This window comes from Podarcis filfolensis (assembly GCF_964270895.1).
Source record: "Podarcis filfolensis genome assembly, chromosome: 6".
In the NCBI taxonomy this organism is placed as follows: domain Eukaryota; kingdom Metazoa; phylum Chordata; class Lepidosauria; order Squamata; family Lacertidae; genus Podarcis; species Podarcis filfolensis.
The window spans coordinates 36,652,365-36,674,282 of NC_139609.1; the positions used below are offsets into that span (position 1 = coordinate 36,652,365).

At 39.5% G+C, this 21,918-nt stretch overlaps 2 protein-coding genes across 7 annotated transcripts in view; one reads left to right on the plus strand and one right to left on the minus strand.

Moving 5' to 3' along the window:
- Positions 1–21,918, minus strand: part of LOC310765695 (uncharacterized protein) — a 557,351-nt gene that overhangs the window by 455,645 nt on the left and 79,788 nt on the right. Inside the window, exons 3-6 of one of the 5 annotated variants that reach the window (XR_014549742.1) lie at positions 18,684–18,761; positions 16,525–16,637; positions 3,948–4,988; positions 3,245–3,795 (exon numbers count right to left, since the gene is read on the minus strand). Coding sequence is in view for 1 of the 5 variants with exons in the window: in XM_083621071.1 (XP_083477197.1) it covers positions 18,696–18,761 (66 nt within the window). In the remaining 4 variants the exon portion in view is untranslated. Of the gene's footprint in view, positions 1–3,244; positions 3,796–3,947; positions 4,989–16,524; positions 16,638–18,683; positions 18,762–21,918 lie in introns of those variants that run through there. The other 4 variants (XR_014549740.1, XR_014549743.1, XR_014549741.1 and 1 more) reach the window with 4 other exon arrangements.
- NEGR1 (neuronal growth regulator 1) overlaps positions 1–21,918 on the plus strand; it is a 437,028-nt gene that overhangs the window by 405,371 nt on the left and 9,739 nt on the right. The gene's annotated exons all lie outside the window — the stretch shown is intronic.

Below are 21,918 nucleotides of genomic sequence, written 5' to 3' on the forward strand. Positions count from 1 at the left end.
CATTATTCACTAAACTCTTGTACTTCTAGTTTTCAATGCAAACTGTTCCTGTTGGAAGAGAGAAAATCTCTTCAGAAGGGAATATGCAAGAAATTCCTCATGTTCCTTCCTTCTGCTTGCTTCAGAACAGTTAATAAGGGGCTAGGCCACCTTAGGAACAGCAGTGCCTCCATATCTGTCTAATAAGCCTCCACAATTTGCTTTCTAATTTTATTTATCGATGTACGATGGACTTAGTGACTCACTTTAACAATAAAAGCTAAAGGTCCAGTCCTCTTGGCGGGGGGGGGGGGTGAATGTGAATATTAACTAGAAATTTTTCTAAGTTAGCCAACAGAATGAACTTAAATCGTATTTTGTCCACCCAACAATTATCGGAACTACTTTCTGTAGGTGAAGCTACTTGTAGAGTTGGCAGTGTTTGGAGGTTTCAAAACTGTGAACTTGTTCCTTCATTATGGTTCCCTTGTCATATAATTAACCATTCATATTCAGACTTGGACCCATTCAGGAAGTTTATTATGATTACTTTGAGGAAATAGTTGATGAATTATGGAAATTGATCCACTGTGATGGGAGAAGTCTCACACCATTAACTAATATGAAGCAGCATGAGGTTGAGCTGCCATATGCCTTTCGCAACAGCTTATCTTCTGTTGGGAACACTGCAGTATTTTTGATATGTGACAGTACAACAATCTGTTGGTGGAAAACAGGCATCTTACCATCCATGAGGAAATCTATTTGTATCTCTCCCCAGCAATTTCCCTCACAGCCAGGATGAAGAAGCTTATAAAATGTTAGGAAGGAAGCTTAGCATAGGGATGCCAGATGAATCCACTGAAAACGGACTATCAAGTGAGTTTCCTTCTGTTTGCCCATTCAACCCCACTGCTGCACAGACTCCTGCTATGAAAGATTTGACATTAGCTCTCTTCAACAAATGTTACTTTTTCACATGCACACAATATACACAGATATGTAAACTCTTTTGCAATATGCATTATTTATATATTCGTTGTTATATGCTGATGCCTCTTGGCTTTTCTTGTTTTTGATGCTTTAGAGAGGGATAATTTTATGATGTACTGTGAAATCAAGGTTGTGAAAGTGGCTGCAATCCTAACCATACTGGGAGCAAACCCCATGGAATTCAATAGGAATTCTGAATAGATAGCTTTCTGATGGGCCATTAGCCATTCCATAAACTTTGTATTTAAGGTATCACAAGGCTCTCTGTTGGTTTTACTGCAAAAGACTAACAGGCTCTGGAAATTCATTAACTTTGAAAAGTGACTTGCCAGGAAGGTAAATAATTTGTAAATATTTGTTGATGGCTGAGCTATGTATGTCTATTGTGTGCTAAGTAAAAAATATGTACACACACACACACACACACACACACACACAACCCACAAATATATCTGCACCTGCATACGGTGAAATGGAACACAAACTTGTGTGAAATAGACCAATTGCAGCTGAATGGAAAACAACAAATGAAAGTGCAAATGAATATTGGAATGGAATGAAGCATGGCCATACATCCCTAGCTTAGCAAAGACTCCCCCGAAGCTCAAAATCTGACATACTAAAAAGTGCCCATTGCCATGGATATGAAATCACCAATAGTGAAATAAAGGGCTCTGCTGGGAAGGTTTATGCAGCAATATTTGATTCTCAAGCCACCAACAGGAGAAAAATATTTTGAAGTGCAATGTTAACCACCAAGGTCAAAGCTGCAATCAAGGAGCAATTAGTAGATTGTTGAGAAATCTATGGTGCAGCTCTCCCACCCACCCCCCATAGCTGTCAACTTTCAGATTTGAAAATAAGGGATCAGCAGCCTCACCTGTCCTGGGGACAGTTTATGGGATATCTAACAATCTGGGATAGCAGCAGGAAACGGCGCTGGAATAAGGGAATTTCCTGCAAAAAAAGGGAAGGTTGACAGCTATGCCCCCCCCCCCCCAGCACACATATCTCAACAACTGTTCCTATCATTCCAAACCTAGACCAAAGTTATAAAGCATAAAAATACAGTTCATTTGAATCTCATACAACAGGACTAGCAAGTGTGCTGCCCTCCAGATGCTTCTGGACTCCAATTCTGTTAATTACTGACCATGCAGAATAGGAGTTCCAGTCCAACAATCTCTGACGGGCACCACATTGGCTATTCCTGTCATGCAGTCATAAATAAAGTAGGTAGTGCTGATTTTCTGCACAATATGGTGGCCATTTTGAATGTTCCTTCCATCTCCAAACCATGGATTCCAAACCAGGTGGGAACATCTTCAAGACCAATTGCTCCTCTACCAATAGGTTCCAACACTAGCTAGGGCCTATCATCGAAGGACCCTCAGAAATAGATATATTATATCATTTAGGTAAGTTAGAACAAAAGGACAAAGAGAACCAAATCCTCTCCCCATGGCAGGCCAGCTTCGACAAGGCACACAGCACAATTGATCAGCGTTTAGTTTTATTCAAAAAATATGTTAGATGTCCAAACATTATATTGCATTTGTTGATCTCTTATTTGTCTTTGATTTCATAGAACATGGAAAAAAGGGCACTTACTTCCTTGTATAAACTAGCTGCTGTTTCTTACACACCAAATATGTCCTTTAAAATATTGGCTGGTGGGGGGGGGGACTTTCACTAATGTCAGAAAACAGCTACCCAAACTGGGGTTTTTTTAGACCTGCAGAGTAAAGAAGGCTGAGCACAATGTTGTAATGGCTTGGTTAATTCAATTTCCCCTATAATCTTGGGGCAATTTTGGCCATAAGATCCACGATATGGGGTTTGCTGAAGATGCCAAAATGAACTTTGAATATATGAAGAATTCTAAGCCCTCGTTTTTGTATATTAAAATTAAATCCAACCATAAAAGGGCTGCTTATTTGCAGGAATTAACCTTTCTTTCCTATTAGACATGTGTTTAATCAGATTAGGTTTCAAACTATGCGCAAATATCTGAGTTAATTAATTCTTAAACAGCCCAATAAATGACCTGTATATGTGGATCAGGCATTGCTTACCATATCCTGTATTGCCCTTTGTACAACTCACCTAAAAATAGGGTCCTTTATTTATTTCAGAATTTTCTAGAGAGCCAATCAGATTACTTCAAAATTAGGTGTTTACTGGATGATGTAGTTGAGTTTTCTACCTATAGGCTAGCTTTATATTCACTGAGCAGTGAGAAAATCGCCGGCCACTTTTTTGACCCATGGGGTTATTTTTTACAACTTGCATTTCCAAAAATCTGTGGGTGATATTCAATGCTAGTCCTACTAAGCGTTGACTCACTGAAATTAATAAACTGGACTGGTTGAGGTTCATTTATTTCAACAAGCCTACTCTGAGAAGGACTCTGAACAACCCTATATATTTAACTTAGTTTTGGTTTACTTGCTTTGTTTGGTTTACATTGTAATGGCCATTGGCTACAAACAACAAACATCTGACTGATACCATCCCAGGGTTGCAGGCTGGACTTCACACAGAGACACAGGGGTAGTGGAAAAATAGAGTAAAGAAACTGTATTGAGGTGTCAGTGTGTGTATACAATACATACAATGAACACCTGCAAGAAAACATTGCAGTGTATCTTCTCCTGCTCTCTCCCACCTTCAGATACCCAACATTTCATGCTCCTTATGTTCACTTTCCATGTTCAAGCCCCACTGTTGAGCTTTTCGGGGGTCTGTGTGTCTCCTTAAGGCTTTTATGTGTTTTGGTACTTCTGCAAACCTCAGGGTTTCCCTGAGCATTCAGATATCTACCTATTTGAGAGAGAGAGAGAGAGAGAGAGAGAGAGAGAGAGAGAGAGAGAGAGAGTATGATGGATGAGTCACACAATAAATTATATACCATTACTATATCATCAGAAGTATTAATTAAGCATTCCTGAATTCCTGAATTCTAAATATCTTACCTCAGTCTGCCTTGAAGGCACATAGTTCTCATCTCATCTATGTTAGAAGCAGAACATAGGATGTATGCATGGTGACTCTGGGATCCACAAATAGATCTATATCTTGTGAAGCAAAATGTCAGTTTTCTCCAGCACTCGGTTCTCTTAAGCTGATGCCCAGGGTGTCTAGAGTTCCGTTTCCAGGTCCCACATTGCAAAAAGCAAAAACTCCTGCACATAGCATTCCAGGTTCAGTGGAACAATTCAGGGGAGAAAATGGGGGAAAGGCTGGTTAACATTTCAAGTACAAAGATGCCATTCTGCCACATTTAGCGGGGACTAGATTTGCCCTTCCGACATGCCTACAGAATGAAGATTAAGTGTGGGGCAAATACTGCCCTTTCTCAGCCAGTTAGCAGTTTCTGCTAGCTGGCTAGATTTATACCATCCATACTTCTAAGCTGCTGTTTCTCTGCCTGTTTCAGATCTGTTGTTAATAAAACTAGGACAAACCCCATGGTTGTCACATATCATTCTGGGTGTGTGGATATGACAACTAAGCAACAAATAACAGTCTAAATAATATTTTTTCAGGGGTAGGTTCTCTGATCTCATTCTAGAATATTATCTATCTATCTTTAATCTTGCAAACTGAAGAAAATCAGCCTCTTTTCTCCTTGGTTGTAAATCATCATTAGTATTTAAAGCACAGCAAAGGCCGTAAAAATAATTGCTTGTTTTCCTTTAGGTAGTATGAAGTAGGGAAATGTTTATGTTGACCTAGTGTCTTCCTCAAATGTGTGTTGCATGTTCTAGATTTAGTTAGATTAACGATGGTCAACTCTCCACATTTTTATAAAAACAGGCTATAATGAGCAACGGTATTGAGAATTACCTGTCGTAAAGTGTGCAATTTCCCCATTTTTCTGTCATCATTACTGGAATTTTTATTTGAGTCTTCTAAACAATTCGCCTCTGAAATACTTCCAAGAATTTTAAAAATGCCAACACTGTCTTGAAGCAGTCAAACTTGCAGATTTTTCTGTCTCTGAAAAAGGGTCTCTAAAAAATAGAAGTCAATGCATTCCATATTTACATACAAAGGAAAATATGTGACAATGACACAAGCCATGCCAGGAGACAATGGAAAACAGAATTTCTGTCCTGTCTTTCTTTCTCCCTCATGAGCTACTTTTCCTAACATGGGTCATATACCTTAAGAATTTGCTGTCAACTTAATATGTATCATGCTGTACACGAACTCACGGGAGGTCTACTGTGGGAGTATATAGTGATCTGTTTTTTCAACCCCATTCTTCCCTTTAGGTCTTCATGCTTGGACTTTGACTCTCATTATGCAGTCCCATTCTTACCAATATACCACTCACAATAAATTGGATAAATCTCATTTATTTTTCCATTGTTGTTTTCAAGTGCTAAAGGCTTGATTTAAAGTTGAACCACTGTGTTCAAGTAGATAGAGTTGCTGGTTGTTGTTTTTTGTAGTTCTAGAAAAAGTAGTATCTTATAACAGGGATTTACAGTTAAATGTGCTTTGACAGGGTAAAGTACAGTGGTACCTCAGGTTAAGAACTTAATTCGTACTGGAGGTCCATTCTTTACCTGAAACTGTTCTTAAGCTGAGGTACCACTTTAGCTTATGGGGCCTCCCACTGCCACACCTGCACGATTTCTGTTCTCATCCTGAAGCAAAGTTCTTAAACCAAGGTACTATTTCTTGGTTAGTGGAATCTGTAAGTGAAGTGTCTGTAACCTGAGGTACCACTGTACTTTGGGTTTGAGAGTAGTGTGAGGGCAATCGGCTACAAATGATAGTGCATATATTGAAATGAGAAGTTACTGTGTGGTGTCTGGTGGGAAAATGGCATTTTAAAATGTTATTTTATAAAACGCCTGCACAATAAAAATATATTAATGTATTTTCCTTTGGTACATGATTCATTTATAACCTTTTTTCATATATTTCATACATTTTATTTTTTAAAAATGTGGAATTATCATAATGTACAGTGTATATATATGTTAGGTAAGATATAGAAAATCTAAATTATAGCAGCAGAGGAGCTTTAAATATGGACAATGTTTCCAGGTCTGTCTTCCTAGCCATTATTCAGGCAGTGTGGAGCTGAGATTAGCAATCTGGTTTGTTTGTGTATGTAAAGAAAGTAAGGAAATTGACTGACGGATTGATGGGCTGCTTGATGCTGGGCAATTAGTTCCACTGTAGTCGGAGAGAAACTGGTCTGAGATTTGCAGATGACTGCAGTTACCGTATATTTCGCCCTATAGGACGCACTTTTCCCACTCCAAAAATGAAGGGGAAATCTGGGTGCGTCCTATGGGGTGAATGCAGGCTTTCGCTGAAGCTTGGAGAGCGAGAGGGGTCGGTGCGCACCGACCCCTCTCCCTCTCCAGGCTTCAGGAAGACATCTGCAGCCTAGGCAGCCCTGCGGGAGTTCCCGCAGGGCTGTCTAGGCTGCGGATAGTAGCCTGCTTCCTGGAGCGCCGGGCGCCCTGAAAGCAGAGCGCCCGGCGCTTCGGGAACACATCCGCAGCGTGGGGAGCCCTGCAGGAGTTCCCCGCAGGGCTCCCCACGCTGTGGATAGCAGCCTGCCGCTCGGCGCGCGGGGCACCCTGAAGCAGAGCGCCCCTCGCGCCGGGCATACATCTGCAGTGTGGGGAGCTCTGCAGGAGTTCCCCGCAGGGCTCCCCATGCTGCGGATAGCAGCCTGCTGCCCGGCGGGTGGGGCGCCCTGAATCAGAACGCCCCTCGCGCTGGGCAGACATCGGCCAGCCCCACAAGCTCGGCGGACAGCAGGGAGGCGCAGCGCCGCCATCCCTCTGTACCTCGACCTGGTTCGGTTTCTCCGACCTGCTTTTTGTGGGGGGGAAATAAAGGGAAAAAAATTTCCTTTATTTCCCCCCCAAAAAACTAGGTGCGTCCTATGGGACGGAGCGTCCTATGGGACGAAAAATACGGTAACCAAAAGGGGCTCCAAGAGAATACTGTTTGTTTTGGGGGAAACTGGTTTTACATGCTAGCATTATCTGACACTTGTGCTTATGTATATACAGTGGTACCTCAGGTTACATACGCTTCAGGTTACACACTCCGCTAACCCAGAAATAGTGCTTCAGGTTAAGAACTTTGCTTCAGGATAAGAACAGAAATCGGGCTCCGGCGGCGCGGCAGCAGCAGGAGGCCCCATTAGCTAAAGTGGTGCTTCAGGTTAAGAACAGTTTCAGGTTAAGAACAGACATCCAGTATCCTGCTCTCACAATAGCCAACCAGATGCCTATGGGAAGCCGTACATGGATGCAACAGCCCACTTGTGATTCCCCAGGTATACATACCTCTGACACTGAAGGCAATACAGTGGTACCTCGGGTTAAGAACTTAATTCGTTCCAGAGGTCCGTTCTTAACCTGAAACTGTTCTTAACCTGAAGCACCACTTTAGCTAATGGGGCCTTCTGCTGCCGCTGTGCTGCCGCCACGTGATTTCTGTTCTCATCCTGAAGCAAAGTTCTTAACCCGAGGTACTCTTTCTGGGTTAGCAGAGTCTGTAACCTGAAGCGTATGTAACCTGAAGCGTCTGTAACCCAAGGTACCACTGTAGTGCAACTGCAGTTATACTTGGAGACAGGGGAGCTTGTGTTACCACGTTCTACCAGATGTGCAACAATGTCAAGTCTTCAACTTCTTACACTAACATTGCATTGGATCTCACCCCATGTTTCCAGTGACCTTTCATCCAAAAATAAGTGAAGCCCTATAGCATTGTCCCTGGAGCTTTTTATTGTTCAAAAAGAGAAGAGTGCTTATTGAGATTTTTTATTTACATAATATAATTGCCCGTGAACTGTAAATTACAATCCCTTTCTGATGTACTTTGTCTGATATGGAACATAGTTTGAATCCCTTTATTTTGTGAATGAAATGCAGTCACTAGATCACTAGAGACTGTTGAGGTGATCATGATTTTTTAATCAACTGAGTTTTCTTGAATGCATAATACCTTGAGAGAAAAATTCAAACTACATTTTGGTTTGACTTCAGATATCCAATTCAACATTTTTTATGATGGTGTCACTAAAATTTTATTGAGAGAACAACTTTTCCCACTGAAGAGTTCTGTTACTATGCAGCGTATGTTATCTCAGCTTTCAGTCGACAAGCCAAGTCAATTTAGTTTAATAATCTGGAGGCTCTTAACTTGTCAAATGCTAAACATACAGCAGTAACCAAACCTTCTGTCTAATTATAGCAGATGAAATTCGACATATGTACCCTTTTTAAAACAAAAATTAGTTTTTCTGACAAGGCACACCACCTGCTCTTGCCTCAATCAGCTTTCCTAAAACACAATTGGTACGGCATTTAATAGATAAGAATTCCATATTTAGTTACTTTTCAAAATAACTGGTGAATATATGAATGTGAATGTTTATAGAAATTACAAGTACTATGCCTTCCTAAATATATATTTACAATACGTGTGTTGAGTTGTGACCAAACAGAACCACTGCATAAATCTACAGCTGTGTGGCACTGATACAAACTGAGCCACAACAAATTGTTTGGATAAGTTGATGGGGAATACTACTGTCACAAATTTAAGGTTTAGCTTTGTTTTATCTAGGTATGTACTTATTCGTGCAGTTTTATTTTTACTAGTAGAAGTGAATAATACTGTAAATATTTTTAAAATCTGCAGTAAACCTGTCCACAAACATGCACCTAGTGTAACAAATATTCACCTTTTTTCACTCCAGAAACTCCAGGTGTCAGAAAAAGACCTACCCAAGAGGCTACCAATATATGTGACTTTCCAACAATATTGTTATGTTTAGAACCCATCTTCTCTTCAAGGGCAGAAAATTTACTTCAAGGATACTGGTTAAAGGGCATAAAATAAAACAAAAACTGAAATTTCATGCCTTTTTTGATTGCCTCAACTTTTTCAAGTTCCCCTGAATCCATACATTCATTTCTTATTTCTTCCATTCCATATTTTAAAACTGAACTTGGAAGGAACTTTTTTTTTTATTACTGACATTCTAGGACAGTAATTTTAGGCCATAGTGAGTTTGGATGTTGAATGTAAATAAAAATTGCTTTGTGGGCAAGGGAAGATAAAATCTGACAAAACGCTTATCATGTGAAATTTACTGCGTAGTCTGTACAATCTGAGCAAAGTGCAGCTGTAGAAAATTTAAAATGAGGGTTTGATGTATGTACCTTACCTGCAGAACTTTATGGGATAATACATTCTCATTATACCATGATAGAATTTGACTATTCATTGTTTTCATTTTTATGCCATGTACAGAGAAGCAAGTAGCCATAAATCTGAGAGCCGAATTTGTCTTATGGCTCAAGATCACTCTCAAAGCAATTGATCAGGCCACTGTTGCTATACCTGTGCTATATTTATATACACAGTAGAAAATTCATAATTTCAAATACAGTCAGCTTAACGTGCTTTCACTTAATCAAGATGAAAGAATGGCTGTTGCCTGTGCTCAAGCAGAATGAATTTGGGGGGCAGTTGGTGTAATATTCTTCCATCTCACAAATCTTTAGTTCAACTCAGTGATGAAAGGTTGCTGTCCAAAATGTGTGCTTCTGACAGGTCTGTGAGGAGTGACGGAGCGACGCCACTCCCCAGCATATCTGCAGCCCTGCTAGTCTCAGCAGCTATGGCAGAAAGTGGGGTGGGGGGAAGGATGATCGGGCTCTCTGATCTCTATGCTGGGCCTCTGGTGGCTGTGAGACTAGCTCAGGGTCCACTAGGTCGCAGGCTGACTCAACCCTGCTCCTTCCTTAGAACATCCCAGTTTAGAGCTTCCCACTTGACTTAACTGGAGGGGATACTTCCAGCATGCCTCCATCCCAAATGCATATTCAGCAGCCATTAGGAGTCTGGCTCAGCTAGCATAGCCAAGCAAAACAACAACAACCCAAACCAATCCCACCCACCCCCAGCCTGACATTTCAGTCTTTCATTCTGCATCAGATTATTATACCAATGTTCAAAATTACGACCTTTGGGGTATCTGTATGTGCCTGATAACACAGTACAATTTTTTAAAATTAAGTCACTGTTAATCCAACATCTTTAAAGTGTGTGATATGCCACAATGTAGCCATATTAGTGTGATTTATTTGGATTACTTTTTCAGATGGGCTGATTTGTAAATAATCTGTTACTGGGTAGAAGTGAATCACAAGGTTTTTAGAAGTTAATTGTGTTTCAAGCACAGAATGGCTTCTTACAGCAGCAGGAATCAGTGTTTATGCATTGAGTTCCCTAGAGACTCAATATGAAAAGTCTGGTTGATGTTTCAAATATTTAAATGTGTAATAGTCTGAGTTATGTTCTCTGTCAAATCTGACTAGAAAAGAGAGGTTCTTGGACTCTGTACCCCCAGGGCCCGCTTGACCAAAATAAATATTACTTTGGCCCATCAATCACAAAATGGTGGTTCAGGCGTGAAGTCCGTTTGTCTTCAGCTACAATGATGCACTCTTCCATTGTCCCCCAAAAAAGACAGATGCCAACCAACCAAATTTTTTTTGAAGATGCAAAACTTTCAGTGAAAATGATCTAGACTTTTTCTTCAGCTGCTCAGCATGGGTACCTTATCTCATCCATAGCCTAATATGAAGTATTTGGATTTAATGTAGTTTACCCTCATTGAGTTTGGTGAGTATGATGGCTGAAGTTCAATTACATTAGCTTAAATAGCCTGTAGATTAGGCTAATAAATTAGCATCATTCTTACTGGTACAGGTGTGCATGGACCTAAATACTTCCATTTCTCATCACAAAGACTCAATTCAAGACATGTAATTTGAAGAATGAAAGAAAGGATATATTTCATTTGAACTCATGCTTTAACTATTTCTGAACCAGTCCCTGAATACCATTATTTTTGTGTACAGTGCTGAAACAAAAAAAATCTAGGGGGAGTTTCTGGGTTGCAGATATATATATATATATATATATATATATATATATATATATAATCATCTGCCTATATTTTAAACTAAATTTTAAATGTTAAAATGTTCTGGGGACTTCTTTATTTTTTTTGGGGGGGGGGATATTTCTTCCCCCTTCTCCTTGCTTATGTGGTTGACTTGACACACCTTCCTTTTCTAAATTACTTTACTTGAACTGGATCAATCAAGTTGTTGGTTTGAGTCATGATAAATGAATAGAAACTTATATAAGAATATCAATTCTAGGTTTCTTCCGTTTGGGTCTTTTGTGCATTCCATCTTTTGATCTTCTCCCAAGGTCACTGTTTCAATTATCATATTTTGGCCTTGAAACCATAAATTATAGTGTGTGGGTTTTTTCCATTTTGACACACTTTCATCTGGTGTAAACACTCGTAATTCTGTTGTGACACTTTCTGAGTAGATTAGGTCTCCTATCTCGAGCCAACACTTTCTAATTCAGTGCTTTTATACAGACGGTTGTCCAGCTTCTAAAAAGTCATAAATCCTCAACTAAAGTATAATATTTAGAGATTTTATCTGTGGGGCTCGATTGGGACTTCAGAACTCCATTATCATCCAATCTTTCCTCTTAAGAAACATTTTTGACATGCAGAGTTTGTTGTCCTCTGTCTCTACTTTGAAAAAATATGTTCTGACCTTCAGTCAGCTATCCTCTGTCTGTTTCAGTCCCTGCATATGGTTAAGTTTTATCCCTTGACTAAGTCCAAATACAGAAGTCTGTGGTTCTTTTAATATTCATGATTTATAATGAAAGTAAGTGGGTTATTTTGTGTTTATACAAACACCTTTGAAAAAGCCATGTGTTGTGTAATTGGTTTGCATTAATAATTGCAATGTATGTGTATGTATGTATGTATGTATTTTAAAAGTTCATATCCTGCCCACCCTTTAAAAAGAACCCTGGGTCTCTTACAATAATAAAATGTAAGGCAACATAAAAAGAAACCCACATTAAACAGCATTCATAATAATACAATAATACATAGAAAGCCAGAAATTCCTGCAAACAGCAAATCAGCCAGTCCCAAGGCCAAAATATAATGTATGGACAAAATAGTGGGGAGGTCCCCCGCGGGACACGATTAGCATGCCCATAAAAGTGAAAAGGCCTTTTTACATAACCAGGTTTGATCAAGCTCCTGAAAGCATATAGTGTCAAGAATAGGCAGATCCTCAACAAAAAGGAGATTCCACCGGGTGAACATCACCTCAGAAAATGCCCTGCATTTTGTCAGCACCCATTCCACCTCAGATAGCCAAGGAATCTGAAGCAAGACCTCACATGCTGAACAGAGCATATGGGGGGAAACCATGTAGAAGGAGGTGCTTCTCAGTGTACTCACATACTGTGCCATTTAGGGCTATAATTATATTTCTCAATAGACAGTAATAGGGTAGTTTGCTCTCCTTTGTTCATCAGCAAAAATGAAGTTTAAAAGTTATCTTTCCAGTTTAAATATTTTTATGTAATGCAGCTTTAGAAATTTTAAGATTATACAGGTAGGAGTAGAAATAGATACTTGACAAGTACCGTATGCATATATACTTTGTGAAAAACATTTCATTTTCAAGGCTTGGCTCTAACCATGCTGCTTTTGTCATCAAATTTGATGTCAATCATAAAGGAGAGATTACAGCATGAATGAGATTTAAATGTGGATAAATCAATCTTTCTTGGGGGACCTATGACTCTTACAATAACAAACACAAGCAAACTCGGTTGAGGTTTCTTCAAGAGGACTGTCAAATTATTAGGCTCATATTGACTCTTTCCAAGGAATGGTATCTAGTTTCATTTAAAGTATATTGTCTATTATTTCCTATCCGTGGAACAGAGTGCTGAAATCAGGCGGGCAAAATGTGCTGATTTCCTTGTAAAAGTGATGTGCAACACCATGAGTCCACAGTGGTTGGGCAGAACCATTCAGAAGAAATTAGATCCCTAGACAATAATAACCTCCTGGCCAGGAAGTTATGAAAACTAAGACTGTTAGCTTCTTCCTTTAATAAAGCAAGGGTACTCTCCCCCAAGGACTAAAAATGGCATGCTTGCCTATATGTGATCTATCTTTACCAATAGCAGAATTCACTAATTGAAGATAAAACAATTTGCACTCTGAATGATAACAAGATAGTACTTTATCAAAATCCTTCTCTCCTTCATTACTTATTTTAAGGATTGGTCTTATTTCACTACATGGCAATTATACCTTTTCCAAACCTGAGGCTTATCTTGTGGGGGGGAAGATCCTTCTATATTAATATAACACACGTTAACACCAACATTTCCCTCTCTCTTTCAGCTATTGCAACAAAGATGTCATTAGCAGACTCAGCAGCCTACATCCAAGCTAAATTTTACTTCATCTTTACATATATCTGCTAAATAATGTAAGGTAGCAATGTTGAACACAGCACATAATGACTACACTTTATCACTTGCAACTGAATTGCAATTCCAAAGCTGCATAGTCTATCCAGCAAATATTAGGTAGTGCTTTTATCAGGAAAATAGGCATAAGTGCTTATTATATATTATTTGTCTTTCATTATCATCTGGAAAATACCAACTAGGGTAGAGTCCCACTGTGCCTAAGCCTATATTGTAACAGCAAGCCCTTTCCCCTAAAGATATATAATTGTTTGCATATGCCTTATGATGCAATGCAGGCAGCTATTCCTTTGCAGGAAGAATGATTAAGTGATCCATGGTGGAGAGTTTTAGTTAATGCCAAGATATTTATTGTGCCTCTTTTTCTTAAGCCAACAATTAGGATTTTAGGTTGATTAATAGATCCGTACAGTAGGCTAATTCCTAGGCAAACTCCTATCCTCCATATACAGACAAGCAAGAGACACTCTTAGAGCATTCCAGCAGGTGAAAACACTCAAGAAGGGTGCAAAGTAAAGCCAGTGATAGGGCTGGGCGATATAGCGGTATATTGTCCAACATCGGTTTGAAGTTCACATCGTGATAATTGTTTCATAATACAGTGGTACCATAGTTTACAACCATAATCCGTTCCGGAGGTCCGTTTGTAAACCAAAACAGGTTGTAACCCAAGGCGCACTTTTGCCAATGGAGCCTCCAAAATAAATTTGTTCGTAATCCAAAAAAATGGGTTGTAATCCAAACAAAGGCTGCAAACCGGGACACACACTTCCGGGTTTGAAGTGTTTGTAATCCAAAATGTATGCAAACCGAGATGTATGCAAACCAAGGTACCACTGTATTAGAACTGGCAATATATCACGAATCACAATGTGTGTAAGGGCTAGGCGATAACTGGTTTTCAACACTGCGATAACTCACCAGCTAAACACTGCAATGGTTTCAGCAGCTGAACCTCACAATATCACCCGCTAAACATTGCAATGTACCACAGTGTCTGAAATAAGGATGGAACTATACAGAGGCGAACAGGACAATGTCCTGGCAACTTTTACTACTTAAGGGTCTAAATCAGATAAATGACATGATCAATCATCACACAGTCAGCTTCATCAGCAGGCAAGCTGTTTCTGCCACTGTCTCTTGCCGCCACTGCAAGGCCTTGCAGGCCGTCACTACTGCCGCCGCCACGACAAGGCCTCGCAGGCTGCCAACGCTTCTGCCGCTGCCGTCCACTGCTGTGGCAATGCTTTGCAGATTGCTGATTATTGTGCCCCTGCCGCCAGGCTGTTGCTACCTAGTAGGCTTGCTGGAAGTCTGGCAGTCCCAGATTATTTGTATTCACTATGACTCATCCCCATACTTTGGATTGTGCTGAATACCACCATTTGGTAGACAAGCCCCAAACCAAAAGTCTCATTTGGATGCATTTTTCCTTGCCTGCTGCTGAAAGTGACCATGAGGTGATAGATAATATCATTTATCAGTTTTAGACCCCTAAGTAGTAGCAGTTGCCAAGACATTGTCCTGTTCACCGTTGTGTAGCTCCTTCTTTATTTCAGATATGGTGATATATCAATATATCACAATGTTTAGCTGGTGATATATCACAATATTGAAAACCAGTTGTCACCCAGCCCTAGTCGGTGATGGGTGTGTGGTTTGAAGAGAGCTCCAAGGATGACTCAGAGAGTCATGAAGGGAGGCATTTGGTCTCCAGGCCCAAGGTTCCCCATTCCAGTACCTGTATTAGAATGGACAAATAAGCTAACATCAAACTCGATGTTTGATGTTTTCAAATGTTTCAGGGGATTCATCTTCAGGCTGCAGTAGGAAGCCTGGGGGAGGACAGGAATTTCCAAAAGTTTTTAAATGATTTAATGTGGAGTTTAGAAAGACAGCATGGCTAGTGTCTTGTCTCTTAGTGCGGTAGTACTGCTGTTGATGCCACTAGTTTGACAGGGAGATTTGATAAAGGGGTATTAATTTATATACTGTATACAGATAGAGAAAAGCAAGGAACAGCTGGAGAGATCACACAGGTCAAGACAAGGAGTCTGTGCCTAGTGGACTTCCCAGATGGCAGCACATTCCAATAGATCACTCACCACACATCATGCCTCAGAGATTTGGCAAGCTACAAAATGAACTAGCATCTGGTCTCTTAGGTTTCTTTCTCTTTCTTTTCCTAGTAGCCAGACTTCCTTAAGGTTGATTTAGCCCCAAGGCAGTCACAATCCCACAACCGACACCAAGATGTTCTCATAATAAATTCTCATTCCAGGCATCATTTTAAGCTAAGCAGAATTAGGTTTCTGCTATATTTACTAGTTATTTAACAAACAGTCACTTGACCTTCACATCTAATTTGAATACTTTTAGGGTTCTTAAGAATAACATATCCGTATGTTTTCCAATTTGAGGATGATTATAAAGGGATGGGAAGTAGCACAGCTCTTTGAAATTGAAGAGATCTAACCCAAATGTCTCTCAACGTAGTGCTTTGCTGCCAGCAGCCTAATTAACAAATATAGATGCTGCAGAAAATGAACATTCAAGAACTAAAATATGTTTAGACGATGGCTGCTAGTAATCTGTGGAACTGGTGGTTAACCTGTGGCCAAGGAGGTCATGTAGGCCGGGCCAATAAGGCCACATGAGTCAGATCAAGGAAGTCACATGGGTGGGACTAAGTTCTGGTTTTCTTCCCATCCTCCTCCCTTGCAAAAGTGTGAATACTAAAGTACTAAGTGCATAACTCAACTGAAAAGTGTCTAGCCTTGTTCTAGAAGGGGTCCCTGGCATCACAGTAAGCATATGTTACTCAGAAGTAAGCCCCATTAAATTCCATAGGAATGGCTCTCAAATACTACTGGAGAATGAATTGGTTAGTCTTAAGTGACACACAGAGCTGTTAACCAGCTCTCCCCTAAACTATCAGCCCTATCAAAAAAAGATTATCCCTAACTTATTCATTTCTATGCCTCTTCCCAAAATGTGGAAGGATATTAAATGGACAAGAGTGTAGGAAGCCAGGGTTAAAATCGCCACTCCCTGGGTGTCCTTGGGCTATTCACTGTCAGTCTATGTCTCAGTGAGGATAATATGTGGAACAGGAGACTCATGAATACTATGAAAGGAAACCAGGCTTACTTGTTTAAATTGGTTCAACACAGAAGAGCTGGTCACGGGCCCACAGCAACAGGAACTAGCACTTCTGTTGTGTCTGGTGGCTATCTTAGGCAGCAGTCCCAACCATGTCTACTCTGAAATACTGCACTAACTAAAAGCTGGCTCAGTGCGATAGATAGATAGACAGACAGATGGGAGGGGAGTTATTGGGATGTTTTTGTTTTGATTTTGATTATCTATTTTGTGGTTTTATTTTCTGATTTTATCTTGCAAACTGCCCTGAGCATAGAGCGAGTATAGAGCGGTATACAAATTTAATAACTATATCTTTATTTATTTATTTATTTATTTATTTTTTCAGGATCCAACTTATTTTTGTGATTATAGGTTGTTTTAAACTGTTATTAAGATTGTGTTTTAATGTTGTAACCCACCTTAGGGTGAAGGGTGCATAATTAACAGCAACAGTAAGCAATCACACTGGTGAAAAAGACGTTGGCTTTGTGCTTCAGCTGGCTTACAAGTTTGGTGGCTCTAAGATTAAATCCACATGCAGACTCACTAAAAGGGGTGGACTGTTCAGTTTATTTTTAATCATATCCATATCTATGCACCTTGAAGTCCATTTTGTCCTGTTTCTGCATTAACAGGTAAACATTGGGATAAGCATTTAAATCTGCACTTTTTTGTGTTTTTTTTAAAATCCTTCTCAAAATATGTATTTTATGTATTTATAAGCAACAGCTCTGTGCAATTAGTGCTAAAACAGCATTGCTGCGTTTTTATTTTGTAGATTTGTATCCTTCAGTTCTGGGAATAAGCCAGTCTTGTGAATGCTTGGCAATACCAGAAGCCCCACTGATTTTATGATTCTATGAAGATAAAAGGTCTGGTGTCAACAGGTTGTGGGTGTCAGGCACTGAAGTTTGTCTTTTACCAGCTGCTGAATCCAATCTACCAGAAGAAATATGAATATTTCATTTACTTACTTTGAATTACCTTTCTAATATTACATTAAAAAATAAAAATAAAACAGATGCATTGTAGATCTGATGTGTTTGCATTTGTACAATCTGGATATGATTTATTAAGCTTGAAGTTCATATGAAGGAAAGCAGATTAGCATAATTTTCTGCTTGCTTAAGAAGTCACAACAGTCCAGATTATGTAGTAAATTGAGGAAACTGTTTTAATATGATAAGATGAAATACCACCTACAGTATGCTTGATCTTCCTAGCTTGATTTTTGATCTAAATGAAAGGTTGGTTTGTCATACTGATTTCCAATTTAACTTTGCTTTGTAATCAAAGGAAGGAAAGTGTAAAAGAGAACTCCATTTGTTTCAGCAACATTGAAAATTCAGGTGATTAGTGAGGCCTACAAAGTGTTTAAAGCTGAGGGAATTGCTCATGCAAATGAAAGTTCCCGAATTGGGGCCTTGATTTTATATTCTGTAAATTTATTATATTAGGTGAAGATTCCCAAGAAGGAGTTAAAGTGATGTTTTGTTCATGTCATACTCTGTGCATAATAAGAAGCAAATAACTCAACACAAATTGGAAATTGTCAAGAGCGTGACAGCTGTGCTTCTGACTTCTCTTACAAGGAAATGAGGGAAATTTTTAGGTCTGCTATTCAAAACACAATTAAATTGCCAACTCAGGGGACTGCAGCACCACAAAGCAAACAAAATGGGATGAACTTTTGCGTATTTCTTCCATTAATTTTATTGCCTCTCTTGTGTTTCATACTCTGCTAAGTTCAGAAAGGACCTTTAATTAGCAAATATTCAGGTATATTTATTTGTTATGATGATTAATGCAATCTTGCAAATTGACATGAAGCTCTATTGGGTTACCTGTTATTTCTCTGATACCTTTAAAGAGAATCCTGGGAGAGGAAGCTCTCTATGCTCACTCACAATATTTTCATAGGAAAATATTTTTAGGGCTTTATAGGTCAAAATCAGAACTTTGAACTGGATCTGGAAATTAATTGGGAACCAGTGTAATAGGGCCAGGATTTATGTAATATGCTCAGACCATCTGGCCTGAGCAGCCTGACCACCAAATTCACCAAACTCAGAACTATAAAGCACCAATTTCAATATTGCAGAAGTACCTGGGTAACACAATGCATCACAAGTATTGCCAAAGAAGCATTACTTTTTCAAACTTACTTATTTAGGTCGCTATTGAAAGATGAAAGTCCTTGATTGTCTGGAAGATGAGAGAGCATTTGTATCTGATACTGGCACCTGAAATTTAGAGAGCATGAATGTTAAGATCATAGATCCTGTGGGTGGACCAGGAACAATCTAGTTCCAAGAACAGAACATAAGAAGCATATTTAGTAGAAATGTGTGGTGGCCCCAATATTACCTTGTATCTATATGTTTCTTTTAATTCAATTTTTTCTGAGTTGCTCTGTGTTTTCTCCACTTAAATCTGTAATTCAGGTTCTGTGCCACTCTGTATAAAATGAATCTCTCTGTTCCTCATTCACTATAATGCGGAATCTAAAAATCCCCCCCTTTGGCCAAGGTAGGTGAAATTTACAAGCATAGAAGCCTATCCAGAGTGGATTATGTCTGCTAAACTGCAGGCAGTCTAGAGGATTTTTTTCCTTGGGAAAGTTCCTCCATAATCCATATTAGCACAATGCCCGTATCACACCTGCTAAAACTTCGTAAGATTCACATTTTTGAGAGGGAGTGGGGGCTTGTCTCTTCTTCCTCTTACCTAAACATAATTAAAAGTTCCCTGAGTGGTGTGTATCTTTGTGTGTGGATTTTTGCAGCTTCAGACCTTTCCAGAGCTTGTTTGTGTCTTCCATTGCAACATGAACCTAGCCAGCTGCCTCCAGAGTTCTGAAGAGCTCTAGGGTGGTTGCTGCTGCTGCTGCTGTTAAAGCATAGCAATGTAGATTTTTAAAAAAATGTTTTAAAAAACTTTTGCCTTTTAAATAAATTTTCCACTGCTGTGTTTTAACAACAAAAATAAATAAACGCAGAGTTCTTCAAAGCTTTGCAGACATTTTGGACAACCTTGCTTCTCAGAGAGCCCATGGAAGTAAAGATAGCCACCTTTGCTTCTTGAACTCCTCTTCTACATGCTATGTTAACTACAGAACATGGTTTTCACCAGAGTAGAGAGTATATATGTTTCTTTTAAATTTACTTTTCCCTCCCATGTCTAAGATAATGTTTTACAGTGCAACCCTGTGCATGTTTGTTTTCCAATGGTTGCCTTTTCTTTTTAGCTGTTTCTATTTTAGTTGTAAGCCACCTTGGGTCCCATCAGGGAGAAAGGTGGGATATAAATAATAATAATAATAATAAATTTTATTTATATCCCGCCCTCCCCAGCCGAAGCTGGGCTCAGGGCGGCTAACAACAATAAAACAGTACAAAAGTACAACACAAACAACAATAAATATAACCACAACAATGAGATTTAGGAAACACAACAGGAAGAGCAACAGAGATTTAGGAAAACACAGAGAAATAAGAGCAGAAAATACAGAAACAACAGGGAGATAAAGAAACACAAAACTTTTGACTTGGGTTTATTAATGTTACCCTCTGAGTCGGGGAGGGGAGAAAGCACCCCGAATTACTTTACCTCATCTCAATATTCAACCCCCACCAAGAGCTTCTACACCCCACTATCACCTAGTCCAGTATCCTGCTCTCACAATAGCCAACCAGATACCTATGGGAAGCTGTACATGGATGCAACAGCCCACTTGTGATTCCCCAGGGATACATACCTCTGACACTGAAGGCAATACAGTGGTACCTCGGGTTAAGAACCTAATTCGTTCTGGAGGTCTGTTCTTAACCTGAAACTTTTCTTAACCTGAAGCACCACTTTAGCTAATGGGGCCTCCTGCTGCTACTGTGCTGCCACTGCACGATTTCTGTTCTCATCCTGAAGCAAAGTTCTTAACCCGAGGTAATATTTCTGGGTTAGCGGAGCATATGTAACCTGAAGCGTATGTAACCCGAGGTACCACTGTACACAACAATCATGATCAGTAGCTCTTAATAAGGTAGAAAACCACCATAAGCCAACCAGTGTAAAGGCAAAAACACACAAACAAACCCATCCCTAGAATAACACGAATTGCCCAATTTACAGTGTGCCATACATACATAAGAGATTAAGAGGCGTATAACACCTGCTATTCATGTTAATACAAAGAATTTCTGCCATAATACCATTTGGCCATATTTTTCAGTGCTTCAGTGCATAGTTTCTTCATCCATTCAGACTTCAGAAAGTTATTTCCTGAAGATCTCAAAAAATGGCTAGTGTAGTATCAGACAGAAAACTTACATTTTGATTTTAAAAAAAAATATGTTACTCCTTTTCAAGGTCTCTTGATCGTGGACAGATGCTTTCTAGAGCCTTCTCCTAACACCCATCGTGATTTGAGGCAGAACAATGCTCCTTTGTGTAGGCCCGCAGCATTCTGTGCAAATGGCCTCCGTGGCTAGTGTAGTGCACTAAATGATGCAGAGATTTCCTTTCAATTCGTGCCATGTGATGTGTCAGTCTTTGCCAACCAGTTCAATTGCTATCTGTGCATTCTCTTTGTTAATAGTTATTCCTGCTGGCTGCCATAAGGTCTAGCTTTAAGCTCAATTTTCAAAGAGCGTATCCAGCATTCACAACATGTAGAGGTCTGTATACATTCATCATGCAGTGGTGAATCTCAGTTGGCAAGATCTCCTCAGCTGTGAGAAATTCAATTACTGTTTGCTACTCAAAATGTGCATCAGTGGCAGTTGTCATTCTGAACTACCTGCTTCTGTTCCTCTTTGGTGTGAGAGAAGCAGGGGTGGTGGAACTTTTCTTGGAAACAGGCTGGAATCCGTCCACCGTCTTGCTCGTATAATCTGCTATCATAGTATCTGACATTGTTAGAGAAATAGAGGCGTACTTCCTCCCAACGTACATTGTCATAACAGTGATGAGAAGAGTATTGGGAGAAATACTACATCACCGTTGCCAGGCTGATGGGCCATGCGACAACAGCTGCTCCATCTGCTTCCGCAGCCTGGAGTGGCCAGGCACACATCAAAAGAGGGCCTTGATTGGATAGAGGGGAAGGTATTTAATTAGTAGTCTACAAAAGTTATCAGCACAGAGCTTGAACAATGCAAAATATCTGTTTGGAGCAGTGCTTTATTTTTATTTTATTTTTTATTTTTTTATTTTATTATTATTATTATTATTATTATTATTATTATTATTATTATTATTATTATTAACATATGCACTAGCTCAAAAACCAGTTGAAGGCATTTTTACAAGGCATTTAAAGGCACAGTTCAGAATGAAGTGTGGCTTAGGTTCCTTGCGGCAAGGTCCGTGACTGATTATGGCTGGGACAAAGAGAGCTTTTTC